Genomic DNA, 15,129 nt, shown 5'->3' on the forward strand with positions numbered 1-15,129 from the left:
TATAGAAGTGCACCAGCCTGCGCCCTCACTCAACTACAGCGAGCGCACTATTCACCCTATTATTCCCCTCAAGACCCGCAGGAGACCGGTTCTCAACAAATCTCAACTCGACACCCGGCCGGAACACCAAACAATGCGAACTACCCCCGAAGTGAAACATCCCAATCTCTCGCCCCTTCACAACCTCCTCCCCAGCCCGTACAGTCACCTCGCAGCTAGACACCTCCGTCATACCCACAAACACAATCGCCATCAACCCGATCCTCGGATTCCGCGCCTGGATATACACCACCGCCCGCGTCGCCACGGAAGCGGTGTACGCCTGCGACCTACACGGCGCCTGCGGATCCGGACCATCTGTGTCTTCATTGTCGTTGTCACACGCGGCTATACCCTGGTATCTGTTGACGCTGAAGTACGTCCCCGGAATCATCTCGACCTCGACGATCCGCCCACCCACTGGCGCGTGCCAGCGGTGGTAACTGAAGGCGCTCAGGTAGGCCTGGTAGATCGTCCCGCCGACAAACTGCGGCGCGAATGCGTTGTTGTTGAGCATGTCGGTGAGGGAGTACGGCTGGCCCTTTAGCGTGACGTCTGCTCGTAGGGCGACGTCGGATACGACTTGCAGCGGCGCCGACTCGCACGCGTTGACGATGACCGAGGTGTTGTCGTCGACTTGAATGTCAACAGTGCCACTGCTGCCCGTGACAGACAGCTTCTCCCCGCCGTTGTGGTCCTCGTCATCGGGAAACTCCACAGGCCGCACCCCCTCCCGAAACCGCCTTACAAAGAACGCATCCCACGATTCATACCCAAGAGTCTCCCCATCCTCAGGATCAGGACAAACAAACAAGTCCTTAAACGCCAACCCTCCACCTTCCAACCTTCCATTCGCCCTCTCCGCCATCACAACCTGCCCAGAAGCAGATACCCAAGCCCTCAAACACCCCCTCGACTCCCCCGAAGCAAGAAACCTACCCCAAGTCCTCAACACTCCTCCCATCGCCTCATTCACCTCCGACCTCCGAAAGAACTCGTACCCCGCCGCCGTACCCATGGGATAATTCAACAAGGCGTTAATCGGCGCCGCTACGAACCCCATGGCGTCTTCGTTTCCCGGCCTGTCGAAGAACTGCGGCCCGGAGCGCATGATGACGTTGACGACCTGCAGAAACTGGCGGAAGGACTGGACGGCGGGTTGCTCTGTCGGGTCGCGGGGCTGGAGGGCGGCGGCTTGGGTGAACATTTGGTCTGCTAGGACGGCGAGGTGGAGGTCGTTTTGGACGACGGTGCGGAGGTTGGTGAGGCTTGGACTGAGGTCGTCGACGACTGTGGTGGTGGTGGTGGTCTTTGGGTTGAGGGCGGGAGTGGTGGTTGTTGCTTGATGGATTTTGTGGGCGAGCCATTTTTCAGGGTTGGAGGCATCTTGGTGGTTTGGTGGCTCGAGGCTAGGTTCGGCGTCCTTATTGGACTTGAAGCTGTTGATGAGATAGTAAAGCATGATCAAGTGAGGTCGATGAGGTGCTGTGTTTATGGTTTCAGTGGCCAATATGAAGGACACAGAATGTGTACCAGTGAGAGGTGAGTATCGAGGCGAATTTGTTAAGGGACAAGATTGATACCATGTTTTCTAACAAGCAACGCGTACTCCTGCTTGAGACTACTCTTATGAGTAAGCTCTTGTGCCCTGACATCGACTCTCGATGTTTCACGAGCAGCTAACGTATTGGCAGACGGCATGAGACACAACCCACATGTCTTACTGCGGGAGCGCAGGATGCCGTCAGATCGTCCAATCGGACCACAACCGCAGTCAGAAGCTGAGGCTGGGGTGACACGATTTGCACAGCTATTGACATATCTGGTGTCAACTTTCAGGCCGGTCAAGCAAACGTCTCAACGCAGCTTCCAAGTTCCTCTCCCTTCACCGCCATGACGACTGAGCAGTCCCCTTCCTTCGATACGAACACAACACAACGGGGCCCAGTGCCAGTTCCGCCATACTCAGTGCTCACAAAAGTTCCACTCCGTAGTCGTCATCACCCCCATCCCCTGCTCGGCAATCGTCGTCCTCTCCTCCATCAAATCAGCCCGTATCCTCTTGGCCTCCTCGATCCCAACCGGAAAATCCATATTATCAAACACCATATCCGTAACCTCGGGCGGCAACGTCCCCAACCGGTCTCCCGGCGCCGCGCCCTCCTTCCACCACCCCCTTTGCTGCGGCGGCACATTCGCCGTACTGATAATCGGAATCCTCGGGTCCACGAGGAACAGAGCGATGATCTTGCGGTGGCCCGCCTTGGTCTTGTCGACGAGCTCAAACGGCGCAACGCAGTGCTGGTAGACGTTGGGGAACGCGAGAAGCCTGTCCTCGCGCGTGAGCACGCTGCCGAGGCGCTGGTTCGTGTCCGCGTGGGAGGTGATCGCCAGCGTCCGGTTAATGGTGTGGAAGTCGCCCTGCTCGTAGTTGAGCTCCCCCATGAGCTGCTCCCTGTCGGCAACGGTGCGGAAGGCGAGGTGGCTGTCGGTGATATTCTCGTTGTCGTAGTAGTAGAGCGCTGTGGCGGCGATGTGCTCGTTCAGCTGGCCCTCGATGTGCCAGGACCCGCCGTCGTACGTCGGCTTCTCGGGCGTGAGGTGGATGTTGGCGAGCTTCACAATGACCTGGATGCGGTCGGCGTGGTTGAAGAAACCGGAGGTCAGGTTGACGTCCTTGGGCTGGAGCTCCATGGGCTTGTACGCAGGGACGGGCGGCCTCTCGATTGGGTGGGTGCGTTCGAACCAGATCTTGTCTCTCCGCCAGAGTTCGCGGCTGGGCTCCTCGGCGCTGTACCCGCCGTAATCGTCGTTGAATTCGTCGTCGTCACGTTCGGCCTCGTCTGGGTCTACCGGGCGGTTTTCGGGACAGCACCACCGGCTGCACTCCGCTAGGCATTGTGTCCGGGCCGATTCACAGGGGATGCGGAGGGTCTCGTAGTCTTCGTGCCACCTGTAGACCAGATCCCACATGGGGAGAGCCTTCTCGAGCACCTTTTCGATGGTGGTGTAGAGACTGGCATGATGCTGGGGGTGCAGGTTGTTGATGTAGCTCATGATTTTCGGCTTGCCCTCCTCAATATCAATGTCGCACGGGAGCCACTGGTACTTGACGGACCACAGGTCGTCGGAGGATTGGTGGTCGGGATACCTCTTCTTGGGAACGGGGATGACATCTCCTGTGCCGCAGGCCGCCAGCGTGTCTTTGAGCAGGATGCGCTTATCGGCGACGATGCGAGACTTTCCAAAGACAAGAGGCCAGAGAGAAGGGTGCACGAGGTCCAGGACCTTGCCGTCGCTACCGGGATGCCAGTCCTTTTCGTTCTCGGGTATATTTTCGAGAGCGGCCACGCCTTGTTTGAGCTCCTCTTTTACTTCCGGGGTGATGGCGCTGTCAGACTTGATGACGGCGGACGAGGCATCGAAGATGGGGATCAGGCCAGTGGCTTCGAACAGCTTGGCTTTCTCGCGGAGCTCAGCAAGCGCCTGCATTGCAGGTTAGTGGTCGCTGTTCAACGAGAAGCCGTCTTAGATGCAGCCTAGTACTTACAAAGGTAAACAAATCGTCGTCAAAATAAGCATACTTGAGACCCACAGCCTTCCAGTCAACAGCCATGACCTCCTGCTTCCACTTTGCAACAATCTCCTCATCAAAGACCTTGACATGCCAATCGGGCTTGTTCGTGATCTTCTCAACGAACCACAAGATGGCGATCTCTCCCCACGTCAGGGTGGATGCTTTCCACTCCTGCACGGCGCTGGGGAACGCGGCATCGTCGTCAGGCATCTCCCAGAATTCTTTACCGAAACCTGGGCGTACCAGGGGGGCGATCTCACCATCGTTCTTCCTTATGGTCAGCCATTATACTACTACGATAAGTGTTGGATAAGGAAGTCTCACGTAGGCTTGAAAGTCATCCGTCATGTCCGCGCGGTCAAGGACGGTCCGGATGACGGATTCAGGGACATCCTTTCCGAACTCGCTCTTGACCCATTCCGCACCGCGCGCGAGGGTTGGAGTGATGTCGCCAGGTAGGCTGTCGGCCCACTTGCAGAGTGTGAGCCGCTCGCGGACAGTCAGCTTGGTCGACATATTAGCTGCTGCCAGTTCCATTTGTGGCAGTCAGAGACCGAGTATGATAAGAGCTGATGAAAACAGCCTCGATCCAATTCCTGACCACGATGGTACGAATGATGAGACGATGGGATTGCAGATGGATTTCGATCTATTAGTGCGGAAGATCTCGAGCTTTTGTACAGCACCGCCTTGAGGATCGCTAAGAGGCAAGGATGGGGATCGATGCTAGACGGCCGTGGGATATTTGTGGTTCCAATTAGGCTGCAACGCGTCTCGACGGTAAAGTTCAAATGGTTTAAGGATGGCGCCTAACAGTCGCAGAGGCTCGACCACAGGACGCGAGATTCCCACGAAGTCACGTTGCTTGTCGAGTTCTCCCTTTGCCCATGTCTGGTCGTGCTGTTGCCTGCTGCTGCCTGTGATGGTGGGGACCGCCGGACCGCGGAATCGACCGAGCTTCAGGGAGCGGTACTGACCAATGGAAAGCAGCCGAGGAGTCCAATGCCGTGAAACATATCTGCCTCGATAAAGTCTAAGGTGGCATACTGTTGAGCTGGTGTGAGTTAAAAGTGCAGTGCAAATCTGCCCCCGCATGCACGCATGGCCTAACGAACACGTGATGAGTGCAGATGCCGTGGACGGGTCGAGAGACCGGAGACTCGGATCCACTATCGGATGTAAGAAAGTATGCCGGATGGGTACCGCCCCGGAGCGGCGGGGCGCGGACAAGATCGGATGCCGAGTCCATGTCTTCCATTACAAATGGAACCTTGCGCGCGGTAGCGGTCGGATGAATCAATGAGAGCGATGTGTGAACCTCTCATTGTCTAAGAGCGAGTCGCGGATTGGAAAAATGCGACTGCCGCAGCGCCGCCCGCCTTCGCGCTTTCCGCTTCCCGCTTTCAAAGAGCTGAGTAAGGAGGGTCGCCAACCAATCTGCGAACGCCGAAATGAAATCTCTTCAGACCCTTGGATCACATTAGGAAACGAAGAGTCACGATTGCGGTGAATGAGGCATCTGATTCAAACACTTCAGCTACTCACGATGCTTTTCTCTGCGAAGAGCTAAAGTTTTGGGCATCTGATTCTGTTCTTGGGAGCAAAGTGGGCTTCCAGTTAGCATCCAGTCTTCAATGTCTCTCCAACACAGAATCTGGCGGGGGTGGTGGCCAATCGAACAAACCCCAAATCCAAGCACCGTCAGCCGCGCGGTGTACTTGCAGGGCTCCTTTACCAACTCCGTCTGTAAACAGTTTAGCCTACCCGCCGCGGGCAATTCCTACAAAGCCTTAGCATATCGCTCGGATGGAGGGGCGGCGGCGGCGTGGTCTCCCGCGCGCGCATGATCCCAGGATAAAACCTCCAGAGACAGTTCCCCCTCCCCCTCCACGAAATAAATCAGAGAAAGAAACTTCTTTTGAATCGCACTTTCTCCAAATACCATGAAAGTGGGAGTTTCTGCTAGCAGAATCTTGTCACAAAGTAGCCGCACAGTTCATCTCATCTCTAGACCCCATTACTTTACCTCACAAAGACCGCGCAGCGCATTCGCAACAACTCGATACCCAATTTCTGAACTTCGGAATATCCGAACCTTTAACACCATGTCTGCCAGCGCGACTGAACAACCACAAGCAACGCCGCCGTCGGCAGCACCATCAACGGAGGATGCTACTCCAGCGAAGCCTGAGTTACCACCTCTGACTCCGGCCGAGTTCAAAGTCTACAACCAAATGGCAGAAAAGATGAATTACTTTGTAAGAACCTCAGATCGCTCAAATCTCATCTCATCTCATCACGCACCCTCATCCCTTCAAAACCTCACACATCTCAAAATACCCTCAATCCTCCCAAACTTCTAAAGCAAATGAGACAAGACAACACACTACCCACACTGCTCAAAACAGAAAAGCAACAAAGCTAACCTCAAAACCCCAGCACAACCACTTCCGCCACCAATGGACCCTCCTCCACACAGCAGCCTCGACAGGCCGCCGCCCCCAAAACATGTCCCTCAAGCAATTCCTCGACACCGGCCTGCAGTTCACCCGCCACCTCACGGCCCACCACGGCATCGAAGAAGCCCACGTCTTCCCCATGCTCGCCCGCCGCATGCCCGAGTTCCGCACCGGCGGCCGCGGCGGCGGCGCGGAGCTCCTCCGCCAGCACAAGCAGATCCACGACGGCATGGACAAGTTCGAGGCCTACCTGCGCGCCTGCCGCGACCGCGAGACGGAGCTCGAGCTCGGCGTCCTGAAGGAGAAGATGGACAGCTGGGGGGAGGTGCTCTGGACGCACCTCGATCAAGAGGTGGAGACGTTGGGGGCGGAGAATATGAGAAAGTATTGGACGATGGAGGAGGTGAGGAGGATGCCCATGTGAAGTCGTCGTGTACACATGAGTGTGGTCTGATCTTGGGGGGGTTGGCGTTTAGACTGGGAAAAGAGGCGGAGGTGGGCATAGCGTTTTGTGCTTGAGATTCTGATATTTTGAGAAATATATTGACATCTATTGTATCATAAACATGAAATGGAAATTTCGTACCCAACACCAGCGAGCAGATCGCCCGCGTCACAACAGACTCTGATACCATGGGCTTTCGCCAGAAAGCTGCCTCGATAGTGGCGGCATGGTGCGTCTATCCGTCTCATATGCACCTCTTCCCCGTCTCCAGTCTTATTCGAGTTCTCAGCGTCCAACGACCCAAGCTGCTCTCCCCTCTCACGCAGTCTCCTTCCACAGCTGCCGCATCTGCACAACACCAGGGATGCTCCCCAACAAACCGATCCCCATCTCCGGCACGAACCCCTTATCCATACTCCAGTGCACCGTCAGCGGGAACCACGAAGCCTGCCTCGCCAGCGTCCTGCCCCAGACATCCGCCCACTCCTTGTACTCCTCGCTACCAACCTCCAGCTCCCCGCGCCGGATCGCCGCCCGCCGCCGCAGCTTCTCAATCGCCAGCCGGCCGAGCTCGCTGCCCACGAACACGCTCCAGAACCGCACGCTCCACCGCGCCGCCGTCCCCTGCTGCTTGGGCGTCATCGGCAGCACCCCCTTGGACGCGAGGTACGACGAGCTCTCGAGCGACTGCAGGATCAGACACGCCACGACCTGCAGCCACGAGAGGGCCCGATCCAGCGCCGCCTCCGACGCGTCCTTTGTACCTTTTTCTTTTTCCTCCTCCGTGATGGCCGGCGTCGTCATGAGGCGGCGGAGCCAGAGGTACAGGGGCAGCAGCGACCACAACCTCGTAATCGTGCGCGCCTCGCTCAGAAGCGACGCCAGCGCCCTCAGGTGTCCCGCGACGCGCATGCCGCGGCTCGCGGCCGCCGCCGCGGGCGGCGCTTTGCTCAGTAGGATAGTCGTGTCGGGCGGGAGGGAGAAGGCGAGGGCGACGAGCTTGCGGGCCGAGTGGCGGAGGGCGGAGGCGCTGAGGGAGTCGATGACGGAGGCGGAGAAGCGAGAGGTGTAGCAGAGGCAGCAGAGGACGGCGTCGATGCCGGACGGGGTGGCGAAGCAGCGGTTCAGGTGGGCGACGAAGGCGTCGACGTTGGAGGGCGTCGCGGCGAGGATCTGGGCGAGGGTGGGCTTCTTGGCTGTGCCTTTCGGGGTTGCTATGGGAGCTGGTGATGCGGCGGTCGGCGGCGGGGGCGCGGCGGGGATGGGGTCGCCGGAGGGGAGGTCGGAGACGGCGGGCGCCTGGTCGGCTGTTTCTGTGGACATGATGGGCGAGGTGTTGGCCGTCTTTTTTTTTTGGGTGGGCTTTTTTGGTTGTCTCGAGGAACCCGATCTGTTGGTGGTTTCTTTCCGTCCGAGGAAAAAGTAAAGAGGACGGTAAAAGAAACCGAAAACAGTCTCACGACGACCAGGGGTTTGTGCGAGACAAGCTCCTTGGTAGGGTACTGTTTTCGAGCTCGGTGTCGGTGGTAAAGCTTTATCCCGAAGATCGGAGGGCGAGAAGTGACAGAGGAAGAGAGGAAGCGGGTTGGGAAAGCTTGTATGTGGGTTTCTCCTCTGTTCGACGTCACGTCAATGGCCAAGCTTGTGAAGAACCGAAGGACAGGCAGGAAAGGGGACCCTCTAGGAAGTGGGAGGAGCTTTGGTGTTGTAAGAAAACCCCGACTAAAATACAAGTCACCCCCAAAAATCGCTCTCTCTCTAGTTCAGAAGAGGTTCAGGAAAGAGGAAAAGGTAGCAGACAGACGGGCAGGGAACGCTAAAATAAAGTCCAGCTGGCAGCTGCAAGAAGAACCCAAAGCCGTTGTCCCAATTAGCCATGTTCATGCGCCGAGGTGGATGCTCCGTTGCAGTGCTGGTTTTTACCGAACGGCACACGCCGATGGATGCCATGGGATGGTCACAGGGTTTACTGTCATGTAGCTAGGTAATCGCCTAAGGGACTCGTCTCGTTAGAGCAGGTAAAAGCTCCCTTCGGCTCATGTTTGTGCGACGCAATAAAAGAATGGCGTTGCTGCCGGCGGCGGGCCGATGCTCCCACAGCGCCATGGAGCTGCACCGCTGCAGAAGTGCATCTGTCTTTGCTTCCCTGGTGGGAGAGTTCAGGTTGTTCGGCATTGGAATGGATGCCACAATGACCTCGGTTGAATTTGATTCGGCAAGCGCGGCGGGTTTTGGTGGAGAGGGCTCGGAACTCTAGCTCGGAATGAAAAGCAGGTGGGAGCCAAAACAGAGGGAATCCAAGGAATCAAAGGAACGTGCCCACGCTGCCCCGGATTTTGGCCGTTATCAGATCAAATTTTTAAAGCGCGCACACACCGTGACACACCATTCCATGTCGAGCAATCTTCGTCATGTACTCCATGAGTCCATAGGTATGCCTTACTCACTGCCAGTGGAGTCTGTCTTGACTCTGAGTACTTCATGAGCTCATTCTCCAACGGGGCTTGTCCGAACACCTAAAGCCCTCAATATTGGGTTAAAGTCCGATCATCCAATACTTAATCCCGATGAGTTGCTCAGGCTCGTCGTACCATGAATGGGATGCCGAGTGGATTACGACACAGGTTGTCCACATTGTCTACAGACATTCGCAAAACCGGTATCCGCTTCCATTCGCATATGTCAAGTGAGGTCTTTCTGCTGAGCACGGGCCTTCTAATCTTGGAATGGCTTATCGGTATCGTTCATGATTTATCTATGATCATTAACAAGGAGCTTTTCCCTCAAGAGAACAGTGTTCGCGTTCGTTACCTTCGACTTTGGCATACGCGCCTACAGGGACCAACTGCAGTTGGCGTAACAGTTAGGTTACATTCTCGCCAAGAGCCTGTAGGAGCCATTGTGCAAGCTGTTTTCGGATGTCTGGGGCTGAAGCTCGACAACGTATCAACTGCGTGGGTGCCTTTGTGAATGTACAGTAATGAGAACTCGCTGCGCTCTCTCCAAGCGGCAAGAAAGAAATGATTCCAAATCTCTCAATGTTTTAATTGCATCTGATACCAACAAAAGCAAGCTCAGAAAGTAAATACATGGTGAAAATCTAGAGAATGATTTATGTCTGCAAAAGCTTCTCGAAATCTATTATCTGTCCTCAAGCTGCCGCATATTTTCTTATATGCTCCCCTGATGTGAGGGTTGTATCTGAACCCGAACTTGCTCACCTATTCGACGCTAGTAACTAGGCTAGGCTTATTCACCTCCATTATTGTCTAGGGGGGGGGGGGATATAGAGCTGGTGCTTAGGGATGTTATAGACTGCGGCGTGTTGTTTTTCTTAGGTGTTGAATATCCTCAAGACTCTAAGAAACAAGAAGATTGATAAGGTAGGCTGAGAATGAATAGTTCTCTTGAATTGGTTGTTATACTCTAATTTTCCATCCGAATCTACTGAAGTCGAGTCCTTCAAAAAATCGTTTTGTTCCTTTTGATCTAGAGGAGCCAGTGACGAACACCCCAAGCTTTAATGTAATGTCTCCAAGCTCGTGTCCACGCTGAGTGCCATACTCTAAGAAGAGCAGCATTGCCACTGGATAACTATGTAAGCCGACGGACGTAAAACAAGTGCGACATCTTGTACTTACCGACTGGTATCCCTTGCATTCGAATTTGTTGTTACCCAGGCCTGCGGCGCTCAACATCGTATTCTTCTTCACGACGAGCGTCTTGAGATCGGTTCTCTGATCACACGTCATGGCAGGACCTCCGTCAATGGAGCACGTCCCCGTCATGGTAGCCGTCCAAGTCTTCTCGTTTATCGAACATACAGTCTGCCGGGCGTCGAGCTGCTCGGTGGGCAAGCCCTGGGCCAGAGAAGCCAAGGTAGCGGCCAAAAAAACGAGAGTGTGAGAGAACATTGTGTAGGATGTATCGTGGTTCGATTAGAGGCGATCTGTTAGAAGCGATGTGTCAACTGCGGTTGTGTGAATGGAATTCCTCTATAGAGACGACGAGATATAGCCAGTCCTTTAAATAGTCTATGGCATCTTGCGGCTGTCTATTGTTGCAGATAGAGCCGCCGGAATTGCAATTGTAAGTCGGCGCCAACTGCGAGTCATGATGAACCTTATATAAATTCGGATTTATTAGACGCGGAGCGTGCGGTGCTGTGGAAGGTTTCCACTGAGGTGAAGTATACTAAGTCAGCTCTTGGAACCCGGGAATTGCTGATGTGGGAGTCGATCCCCTGACCGGCAGTGCCGGGACCTCGAATTACTCCGTATATACTTTGGCCAAGACCCCCACCGTAATGAGAATCAGAACTGCATCTGGGGATACAGTCATTTATCTGATACTTCAATGGACTACAGCTCTCGGAAAGCGTATACTAGTCCTGCGAACCTTTGTGCACAATGTTATCGCTATCTTATCGAACTATCTAATGGCTAAGTCTTTTTTCTTCTCTCTCTCTCTCTCTTCTCCGTGATTGACTCAACTTTCTCTTCAACCTCGTTCTCTCATGGATCTTGGTGTAGATTAGCCTGACCCATACTTCATACAGCAAGAATACGAGAGGCACGATGATGGTATTCAGTCGAGTTGGTGAGGACTCAAGTTGGGATTGTGAAGGCATTAGTTAAAAGACGGAAGGAACTTTATAAGTACGGATGAACGCGTCCGTGACTAGTCATCGTCACAATCTATGTCATACCACTCAAGGACAAACCTCGTGGCCGAAAGGAAAGTGAGACTGTCTCATGGCACCTATGACGTCGAAAAAGATAGTCGATATGTACGGATGCCGAAGAGGCCACGTTCGGCAAGCGGCGACGCAAACCCTTCAAACTCTAAATTCTTGCGCTACAATTTCGATCCACCCAAGCAAGGCCAATAAGTCAAACGCCTGGCTACCTCTGCCTACCTGCCTCCACGCCGAGCCGAAAAGAGCATCTGAGCCATCAAAAATTGGACTATGCGGGCAATGCATCTTGAACGATCTCTCTTGGAAAGAATGCAAAAGATTAACCCGGAGAGTGGCTTTGCCAATCGCGGTGAGGATTTGAGCCTCACGCGGGGGTCGAACCCGCAACCTTGAGATTAAGAGTCTCACGCTCTACCGATTGAGCTAGCAAGGCGGGTTATTTGATGGATCCTGAGACCCGTTGTTGACGCTGACGCTCGGAAAGGGCTCTAAGAAGGCTCGCTGTCTGTTTCAAGAACGAAAGTCGTCGATTGCATCCCGTTTGGCGGTTCATGAGGCAGGTTTCGTGGGGTTCTGGAATGTGGTGTTGTCAGAGTTGACTGAGGCTGAGGGGGCGTGGGATTGGGTTCCGTTGGAGATTTCTCCGAAACCCAATTGTTTGCGGGAATCCAGCATGCGCACATCTCCAAGTTTCACGAGGAGAAGAAGCCTATAACCATTTTGGGACGCCCGCACGAATCACAATTACGCTGTTGTTCGCGGAAAAAAGTCTTAAACTCAGTGTCTTCTTACTATACGATGGCAACATATTGGGAATACGCCCAGGGAAGGCCATCGATCGTGGTAACGGCTAAATCGTGACATTCATACACACTCTGCATCGTTGGACGTGACGTAACTCTATCAGCTTCTATTCCCTGAAGCTACAAACACCTAACCAGCCAAGGCTCTCTTTTCTTTCTGGAACCCCGCGCGGCCGGTATTTTGGATTAAGCAACCCAACCCTAATGCAAGATACAAGCGTGAAAACCCCAGGAACCCACCCCCGTTTCGATTCTTCTTCTTCCACTCTCACTCTCAACCCCGGACCGCAGCACCCAACGCGCCGCCCGTGAACTGAGTGCCACCAGCCTGCCGTTGGGGGTTGCCGCCCGTCCTCGCGCCTCCTCTGTTGCCGCCCCTCGCGCCACCGCGTCCGCCACGGCCGCCGCGGCCGCCCTGTCTCTCGAACGCGTTGGCAGAGCCCTGGGTGCGCTGCTCCAGTGTCCGCTCGTTGGTCTCGATGAGCGCGCTGGCCTTGTCTGAGAGGGTAAGGGCGAGGCTCTGCAGACGGCTGAGCTCGACGCCCTTACGGAAGATGACGGTCGATGTGACCTGGTCGAGGGACGCTGCGAGCTCCTCGTGGCTGATCATCTTGCTGACGATCGCGAGGACCTTGCTGGCGTCCAGCTCGAACATGTTGCTCAGCGTCTCCACGGCCAGGGTGTCGTAGAAGGGAGCGTAGGTGAAGAGGTATGTCCGCAGACCCTCCTCCTGGATCTGCTTGGAGAGCATGGTCTTGATGTCCTCGGTGTTGGGCATCAGGTCCCAGATCTTGATGCTGTGGATAAAGGTGGTGGACTTCTTCCACTCGCCAGCAGCCAAGGCCTTGGAGGCCTGCATGACGTGGTCTCTTGTGTTCTCGGGAGGGCCGGTGAAGATCTGGCGCTCGTGGTACTCGAGCATGCGGCGGTAAGTCTTGCTAATAACACGCTTCTTGACGTCGGGGGAGGAGCCAGTCTGCGCCAGGAGGGGGATCTCCAGCAGCATGCTGCAGGTAAGGTACACGCACTCGAGGAGCTCAAGGTTAATGTGCATGTGGAAGGGCAGCTGGCGCTGCTTCTCGAGCTTCTCCTGCTCGGGTGAAACCTGGCTGTATCTCTGGATCATGACACCCTGAGCAAGCAGCTCTTTCTGGCGACCACTGCCGCAGATCTCCTGCAGTGTGTTCTGGGCGTCGTAGACGAGACCCTGGCGGAAAGCACAGAGACCGACCTGGACAAGGGTGCGGTTGTAGAGGATTTGAGAGAGGACGTCAAAGTTAGGAATATTCTCTTGCAAGTGAGACATGAGCATCATGTCACGAGCCTTGTAGTACTCGTCGTGCAGGGCAAGGAAGTAAACTTGGCACAGCATAGCACGAGCGCGGAGAATGCCCTCGGCGTTGGTGAAGAGGTAGTTGCAAAGGACGTTGACGAGGTTGTTGGCATCCTGAGCCTGGTCGCGGGGGGTGATGACGGACTCGACGGTAGAGGGGACGTTCTTCCAGCAGTTGTCCTCGAGAATCTTGACAACCTGGGCGGGCTTGAAGTAGACGTGCTCGAGGCGGCGAGTGACAACACGGTTGATGCTCTCTTGGGGAATCTCGAGCTCGGCATCCTTGCGGAGGTACTCGTAGTAGAGCATGCCGCGGAAGATGGTGTTGTAGAGGGCGCCCTCATCGGTAAGGCGGTCGATGTACTCGGAGGTGTGGGGATCGATATTTTGCAGGGAACGAGTGAGCTCGTCGTCGAGGCGCTCGACGTAGGAAACAATGCTTCCAGGAACCTTGATGTACTTCTGGCCCTTCTCCAACGCGGGGGGCTTCTCATCATCATCCCACTCCTCGGCGTTCTCAACAACAATGTAGTCCTTGTTCTGCTCGAGGACCTCGAGAAGAGAGTTCAGCTCCTTCTCGGCAGCCTTCCAGTGATCAACAGGCATGTAGGAGGCACCGCCGGAACCGAGATCGAAGCGGGTAGAGACCAGGGTGAGGAGGACGCGGATCTTCTGGTAGGGTGTGTTGGAGATCTCGTTGAGTTTCTCCATGATCTTGATCTGCTCCTGCTTGTCGGTGTTCTTCTTACCGCGAGTCTCCATGATGGCTCTCAGGTGCTTGAAGATGCTCTCAGGGGTGAACTGCAGAGTACGGCCACCCTTTCCGACGGTAGCAAAACCCTCATCGTCATCGCCCACTGCAGCCTCCTCGGTGGTGTCGACGAAACGGGCAGTCTTCTTGGCCTTGGGCGCGGGCTTCTCCTCTTCCTCCTCGGACTCCATGAAGGCATCCTTGTCGGCCTTGTAGGCATCGACCTGGGACTGGTAGTCCTTGACGATCTTCTTGATCTTCTGCTTGACGGCGTTCAATCCACGGGCAGAGGTGGCGTTCATTCCCTTCTTGGCGGGAGTGACCTTCTGCTTCGCAATAGCCTCGTTCATGTACTCCTCGAGCTCGGCAACGGCCTTGATGTAGACCTTGGGGGTCTTGCCACCCTCTTGAAGTTTTGTGACCTGGCGGTTGAGCTTGTCGAATTCTGCGCGTGGACGTTAGCGCCCGTGTCTAGAGCATCTCGTGGTCGATTTATTCCGTCGTATCTTACCTGTGGAAATAGAAGCCCAGTCACCAATCTTTTGGCCGTTCTCGATAAGCTTGATGGTCGCCTCGAGCTCCTCGATACGCTTGTCCTTGGCACTCTTGACCTTTACCCGCTCCTCGTCTTCGCTGTCTTCGCTCTCTGAGGAAGCATCGCGAAGGAAACGCGAGGCACCGGCCTTCTTTCCACCATCACTGTCGTCGGAATCAGAGTCGGAGTCATCCTCCTCCTCCTCCTCATCAGAGTCCTCCTGGTCTTGCTGCTCCTCCTCTTCCTCCTCCTCGGAGTAAAGCTCCTCCTCGTCGGAAGACGAGTCGGTGGAGCTGTCGTCTCCGCCGCGGAAAAATCGAGACATGTTGGCGATCGCTTTCGGTTCGTTCAGGCGACGGTTTTGGCTGATGCGACTGGGAAGCGCGGGATCGACGGAAGTTGTGTTGTCGTCGGGACTTGTCACGGGGGGTCTTCGGTCAACCTGTCGAGAGGGGCTCCTCAAATTCGGGTTGTGCAAGAATTTGACG

General features: G+C 55.3%; 7 protein-coding genes across 7 annotated transcripts; 1 reads left to right on the forward strand and 6 right to left on the reverse strand.

Moving 5' to 3' along the window:
- Positions 1-25: 25 nt before the first annotated feature.
- Positions 26-1,501, reverse strand: CABS01_15241 (uncharacterized protein; the record flags this gene model as incomplete). Its single annotated transcript, XM_060548577.1, has 1 exon — positions 26-1,501. The coding sequence occupies one exon, from the start codon at positions 1,499-1,501 to the stop codon at positions 26-28; it is 1,476 nt and encodes a 491-aa protein (XP_060391990.1).
- A 503-nt stretch (positions 1,502-2,004) lies between these two features.
- Positions 2,005-4,153, reverse strand: CABS01_15242 (uncharacterized protein; the record flags this gene model as incomplete). The annotated part of the gene is made up of 3 exons (XM_060548578.1): positions 2,005-3,525; positions 3,590-3,883; positions 3,941-4,153. 3 exons carry the CDS (start codon positions 4,151-4,153, stop codon positions 2,005-2,007), a joined length of 2,028 nt encoding a protein of 675 aa, XP_060391991.1.
- A 189-nt stretch (positions 4,154-4,342) lies between these two features.
- On the reverse strand, positions 4,343-4,874 carry CABS01_15243 (uncharacterized protein; the record flags this gene model as incomplete). The annotated part of the gene is made up of 2 exons (XM_060548579.1): positions 4,343-4,649; positions 4,732-4,874. 2 exons carry the CDS (start codon positions 4,872-4,874, stop codon positions 4,343-4,345), a joined length of 450 nt encoding a protein of 149 aa, XP_060391992.1.
- A 685-nt stretch (positions 4,875-5,559) lies between these two features.
- CABS01_15244 (uncharacterized protein) lies at positions 5,560-6,499 on the forward strand (the record flags this gene model as incomplete). Its single annotated transcript, XM_060548580.1, has 2 exons — positions 5,560-5,874; positions 6,056-6,499. The coding sequence occupies 2 exons, from the start codon at positions 5,560-5,562 to the stop codon at positions 6,497-6,499; spliced, it is 759 nt and encodes a 252-aa protein (XP_060391993.1).
- A 339-nt stretch (positions 6,500-6,838) lies between these two features.
- On the reverse strand, positions 6,839-7,843 carry CABS01_15245 (peroxin 11C; the record flags this gene model as incomplete). Its single annotated transcript, XM_060548581.1, has 1 exon — positions 6,839-7,843. The coding sequence occupies one exon, from the start codon at positions 7,841-7,843 to the stop codon at positions 6,839-6,841; it is 1,005 nt and encodes a 334-aa protein (XP_060391994.1).
- Positions 7,844-10,040: 2,197 nt separating this feature from the next.
- CABS01_15246 (uncharacterized protein) lies at positions 10,041-10,434 on the reverse strand (the record flags this gene model as incomplete). Its single annotated transcript, XM_060548582.1, has 2 exons — positions 10,041-10,085; positions 10,162-10,434. The coding sequence occupies 2 exons, from the start codon at positions 10,432-10,434 to the stop codon at positions 10,041-10,043; spliced, it is 318 nt and encodes a 105-aa protein (XP_060391995.1).
- A 1,862-nt stretch (positions 10,435-12,296) lies between these two features.
- On the reverse strand, positions 12,297-14,966 carry CABS01_15247 (eukaryotic translation initiation factor 3 subunit 8; the record flags this gene model as incomplete). Its single annotated transcript, XM_060548583.1, has 2 exons — positions 12,297-14,551; positions 14,618-14,966. The coding sequence occupies 2 exons, from the start codon at positions 14,964-14,966 to the stop codon at positions 12,297-12,299; spliced, it is 2,604 nt and encodes an 867-aa protein (XP_060391996.1).
- Positions 14,967-15,129: the final 163 nt, after the last annotated feature.

This window comes from Colletotrichum abscissum, assembly GCF_030869225.1.
Source record: "Colletotrichum abscissum strain IMI 504890 chromosome Unknown Scaffold_64.1, whole genome shotgun sequence".
Lineage (NCBI taxonomy): Eukaryota > Fungi > Ascomycota > Sordariomycetes > Glomerellales > Glomerellaceae > Colletotrichum > Colletotrichum abscissum.